At 31.0% G+C, this 5,687-nt stretch overlaps 2 protein-coding genes across 2 annotated transcripts; both read left to right on the forward strand.

Moving 5' to 3' along the window:
• The first annotated feature begins 2,611 nt into the window (after positions 1 to 2,611).
• Positions 2,612 to 3,114, forward strand: LOC115723905 (uncharacterized). Its single transcript, XM_061104723.1, has 2 exons — positions 2,612 to 2,932; positions 3,061 to 3,114. The coding sequence occupies exons 1-2, from the start codon at positions 2,612 to 2,614 to the stop codon at positions 3,112 to 3,114; spliced, it is 375 nt and encodes a 124-aa protein (XP_060960706.1).
• A 54-nt stretch (positions 3,115 to 3,168) lies between these two features.
• Positions 3,169 to 3,489, forward strand: LOC133031261 (uncharacterized). Its single transcript, XM_061104724.1, has one exon. The coding sequence runs from the start codon at positions 3,169 to 3,171 to the stop codon at positions 3,487 to 3,489; it is 321 nt and encodes a 106-aa protein (XP_060960707.1).
• The last annotated feature ends 2,198 nt before the right edge of the window (positions 3,490 to 5,687 follow it).

The raw sequence follows: 5,687 nt of genomic DNA on the forward strand, positions 1-5,687 counted from the left end.
GAAGAAGAAGAAGAAGAAAGAAAAGAAAAGAAAAGGAGAAAAAATTAGGGTTTTTTTATTTAATTTTTATTTTTGTAAAATTGTTTTTTTAATTTTTAATTTTTTAATTTTTAAAGAAAAATTAATTTTTTTTAATTTTTTAATTTTTATTTTTAAAATAAATAATTTTTTATTTTAATTTTAAATATTTATTACGTGGACTAATAAAATTGTGCCACGTGTACACTGTGTACACGTGGACATTCCACCATGGCAGTTAACACCCAAAAATGGATGGAAAGGGCTACCTGCTAACGGACTGGTGGTTTAGGTAGTTTTACCACCAAAATTTTAGATTAGGAGGTTAGTTGCAAAAACCTGCCCACTTTAGGAGGTTTTGCCGCAAATAACCCATATATATATGCTGTATTACAATTATATTGTTACACGGCAGAATTTATAAAAATACTGCTCTAGCTTATTTTTATTATTTTTATATTGTATGGACGGAATAATGTATATACACCTCCAATTTTAAAACGAAGAATAGAACCAAATGATCAACCCAGAAAAAAACTATTAATTCGAGCGATACAAAGGAAAAAATGAAATCGACAACAAAACAATAACAAACAGTTGCATCAAGAATATAAAACAACGAATCAAAAAATTAGAAATTTAAACCCAACTAAATTATTTTAAATACAAAATTAAAATAAAAATGCAGAAACATAGATCAGAATCTAGCAAAAATAAAATCGACTATAGCTTGTGAAATTATTTTTGTATAAATGCGTGATTGAAGTAAATGCATTTTAATATACATAAATTTCGAAAAAAAATGACAATTACGAATTAAATTAAAATTTTAAACAATCTATAGTTGTTCTAGAGTCGTTCTTATTTAATTACAGGAAATTTAATAGAAAATATGGAAATACATATAATGTGGACACTCAAATGATAGCTGGAACACTGAAATAACAAATACATTGTCAATAGTTGTTTTAGTGTTGTTTTACGATTGTCGTCTGTTTGTGAAAATGTTGAATTGTTGAAATACTGTCAAAAAAATTCAGGTTATGGAATCTATACCCGTTCTGTTGAAGAGCAATGGGCAATGGGAAGAAGGAAAAAATTATGTCAATTATGAGGCTAGTGGAGAATTCATACCAAAGGATTGCAAATATGAACAGCTCGTACAGATTCTACTCTCTTCATTGCAATGCAACCCAACAACAACAACCATGCAAATCCAGTACCAAGTAAAAGAAAGAATACCCCCGATAAAAATATTCAATGATCCGAGCCTATTTTTTTACTTGCAATTGAAGATCAAAGAAACTGATTTCACTACATATCCATTATGTGTCAACCCGCAGAACAACAGCACAACAACCGCTGCAATACTTATGATCACATCAAAAAGAACACAAGAACGAGAAAATGTCAAAATGCTTCAGAACAATGCACGAACAACATAATCAAACACACTGGAACAATAAGTAGAGGAAGAAGAAGAAACAGAAACAGATGAAGCAAACAACAACCAATTTGACATAATTGACTACGCAAATCTTGTTGCTAAAGAAATGGTAGAAAAATTAGAAATAACTGTAAAAAAACATGTCCAAAGATTAACATCAACAATGCAAAGCTCATAACAAATAAGTTCTACCCAAAAGATGAAAAGAACATGCATACAAAGATAAAGAAACACTCTAGAGGGTCCTCGGATACTATGCAATCAAAAACAATTTCCAATTCAAGGTATGGAAGTCGTGCTCTCAAGAATATAACTTGAAGTGTGTTTATCAAAACTGTAATTGGTCACTAAGAGCATCGAAAAATGGACCAACGAATACATTCATAATCAGGAGGTTCTCAAACATCCACACCTGCCCAATAAATATTAGACATGAAGACCAGAGGCAAGCAACTACAAAATTCATAATAGAATGCATCAAACTAAATTTTTTGAACATCAAGACAAAAGCAACACCACAAGATATAAAAGGAGAATTTAAATACAGGTATGGTATCAAGATGAACTACATGAAAGCTTGGAGGAGTAAAGAGCATGCCGTAAATGACTTAAGAGGAAAGGCTAAGAAATCATACAGCTTAATACCAAGTTTTTTGCACACGGTGGAAAAAAACAACCCAGGATCAATTGTGGATTTGATAACAGCAGAAGACAATAGCTTGTTATTTGTTGTTATGGCTTTGGATGCTTCGATAAAAGGGTAGAAAACATAAAGGCCGATAATAGCGGTCGATAGTACATTCTTGAAAGCGGCTTGCGGAGGAACACTACTGTCATCATGCACACAAGATGCAGCATGACACATATTTCCGCTTGCATTTTGTGTTGTCAATTCAGAAAATGACAAATCTTGAAAATGGTTATTCAAAAAATTAAAAGAAGCATATGGGGTCAGAGAACATCAGTGTATAATTTCAGACAGAAATGAGAGCATGATCAAAGCAGCAAGAGAAATATACGCAGAAATTACACACACATACTATGGATACCACCTGCTGAACAACCTTCAAAACACATGATGCCAAGTACAACCTGCCATTCTTTGGGGCAGTGAAAGCATACACAGAAAAACAATTTGAGTACCACATGGCAGAAATAGACGGGTTGGACAAACGCATAAGATCGTACTTGAAAAAAGTCAGTTACGAGAAATGGTCAAGGATTCATAACAAAAATAAAAGATATAGCACCATGACCTCTAACATAGTGGAATCACTAAACTCGGCAAATTTAGCAGCAAGGGAACTTTCAATTACAACACTGCTGGAATGCTTGAGAGCATTAGTGCAACAATGGACACATACTAATAGGACAAAGGCACAAAACACATTCACTACATTGGCACCACCTGCAGAACAGATGTTACTGGATAGCTACACATACTCGTTGAACCTGGAGGTCAAATATGTAATATGCATTTTTTATTTTAAAAAATAAAATCATTCTAGAGAATTCATATTTTTTCCTAAAATTGGTTTAGGATTGTTTTACTGTTGTTCTGAATGTATAATGAATGATGTTTTCAAACAAGACAGGTAAAATCAACCACTGATTACTTGTTTGAGTTAACAAGAATAAAAGAATCATGAACAGTAGACCTCAAGGAGAGAACATGCACGTGCAACAAGTTTTAAATAGATGAAATGTCATGTGGACAAGTTGTGGCCGTGCTAAAGGAGATGAACATGGACCTATACAACTACTGCTCAGAATACTACACAAAGAAAAAATGGCTAGAAACTTATGCAGGAACAATGTACCCAATTGAACGCCAAAGCGAGTGGGAAGTACCACAAAACGTGAAAGACATAATAGTCTTGCCTTCGGTTGAAAGACTAAAATCAGGAAGACCTAAAAAGAGGACATGGGAAGCTGGCTGGGAGAAGAAGCAACATATCAAGTGCAACAAATGTGGAGATCTGGGGCACACCAAGAGAACATGCATTAGAAGGCATCAACAATAAAAGAGAAGAAGAACAACCGAAGAATAATAGAGGAACAACCGCGAAAAAAATTGAAAATATAAGAGATCATATGTTTGCTTTGGGCCTAGATGCATATAGGGAGCCCATTTAATTTTTGATAATTATAATGGACCAGCCCAAACAAAACTGAATTGGTGTAATGAGGTATGGGCTCGGTTGAACACACCAAAACATAGTGTGATATTATGGCTAGCAATGCTCAATAGGCTGAAGAGGTTTGGCATCCTGGTGCAAGGTCATTGCAGCTTTTGTGATTCAAACATTGAAAATGAACAACATTTGTTTTTTGATTGGTGTGTATCTGTTTACTGCTTGGATGAAATCAATAAATGGCTCGATTGGAAGGCAAAAACCAAGTCACTTCCCAAACTGGTTCGGTGGATAGGCAGGGCAAGAATTTCAAAATTTAAAAAGTTGGTTTTTGATGCTACTGTTGCAGCAGTGGTATATCAGGTTTGGCAAGCAAGAAATGAGGTCATTTGGCAAGGAAAATAGGTGAATAAATGTCAAATAGTTGAAGACATCAAGTGGAATTTGAAGAACCAGAATAACATGTTTTTTCCAAAGAAAATTAAAAGTGTAGATAGAGATTGGTTTCATGATTTATAGATGAATTGTAAAATGAAGGAATTGAATTGAGGAAGGGAAAGAAACACATTGTATAGATTTTTAGACCCTTGTATGGGTGCTATTAGGCTGTAAATATGATTGTGCAATACAACTCATTGATTTATCAAAAAAAAAATGGACTAGGTTGCTAAAATAAAATTTTCACTTTTGATAGATTTTATTTAGGTCCAATTAGTATTGGGCTTCTTCAATGAATAACAGTTATTTAATTAAGGTTGAATTTCTCTCCTTTGGGCCTTGTGTGAGAGTTAGGGGACCATTAGTAGTGGGTACGAATACTGAACCTAACCCTCCCTCACATGAATAACCCCAATTGTGAAGGCTCATTTGCCTTATTTGAATAAGTGTAGTAGGTTAATTACACTAGTATAACCTAATAAAATTGATTAGTAACATATTTTTATTTCAAAATGCATGAAATTAATTTTTCATCAGATTATTTTGAAATTAATTTAAGAAAAACACACTTAGTTTAATGAAATATATTCAAGATAAACTATATATGTATTTTTTCTGTATTTAATTATATAAAGAAGTTATAACTAATTAGATTTTTTAGATATTTAATTATTTGAATTAAAAATCAGTTATTCAAACTACTTTTGGATCAACTTAAATTAGAATATTTTGAAATTAACAATTAAGTAGAATTTTCTAAAAAAAAATAGTTATTCAAATATTCTTTATAAATATTTTTTAAGTTAAATTTTAGATCAACTTAAATAGGGATATTTTTCAAATTAAGGTGATTAGTTCAAGATACTTAATTTGTTATTTAATTAAATTTTGAAAAATTATTTAAGTTGAAAATTTTGTTATTTTAGAACAACTTAAATTAGATATTTTTCAAGAATTTATTTTAATATATTTTATATATATTTCAAAATTATATATTATATATATTCAAAATTTTATTCTGAAAATTATATTAAAGTTGAAAATTAATTTTAATGAATTTTGGACCAACTTAAATTAAGTAATTTTTATTATTAAAATACATAGATTAAAATAAGTGATTAATTAAAAATACATTTTAAATAATGAGCTATAATCAAAGAGATTCGATCTCCATTATTGGTTCTACATAGTTCTTGTTTTAGTGAGATTCATCCCTAATAGATAAATGTTCATTAGCAATTTAACGTTGTAGAATCTCGAAAGATAAGTATTATTGTAAGTGTTTTATTTTTAGTAACGACCATCTGAATAGTGGTTGTTAAGAATAAGACTTACAAGGTATGAAACAACGGTAGAAGCTCATGAAATAGGAATGACCTTGACTCTCGACTAAAATGAAGCAATGTTGGATTCTCTTTTTGATCGAATAAAAGGTTGCTAGAATGGTTTTCATTTTAGATGAGTTGACTACTCTATCCAATGGATGATATCTTTGACTTTCGACTAAAACAAAGCACTGTATTAGTTTGTTAAAAACCTTAGAAAGTAATTGAATATGCTTTATTTTTTGGTATTTTTGCAAACATGTTTACTTACTTGTTATTTTCTGAACTTATGTATGAATTTAATTGAAACAAATGATTTATTTC

Source organism: Cannabis sativa, chromosome 9 (genome assembly GCF_029168945.1).
Source record: "Cannabis sativa cultivar Pink pepper isolate KNU-18-1 chromosome 9, ASM2916894v1, whole genome shotgun sequence".
Lineage (NCBI taxonomy): Eukaryota > Viridiplantae > Streptophyta > Magnoliopsida > Rosales > Cannabaceae > Cannabis > Cannabis sativa.

Bases quoted from the DNA above. Each gene is read 5' to 3' on its own strand.
- LOC133031261 (XM_061104724.1), top strand. From the start codon at position 3,169: ATGTCATGTGGACAAGTTGTGGCCGTGCTAAAGGAGATGAACATGGAC.
- LOC115723905 (XM_061104723.1), top strand. From the start codon at position 2,612: ATGGCAGAAATAGACGGGTTGGACAAACGCATAAGATCGTACTTGAAA. The intron at 2,933-3,060 runs GTAATATGCATT...CAAACAAGACAG, and splicing joins TGAACCTGGAGGTCAAATAT to GTAAAATCAACCACTGATTA.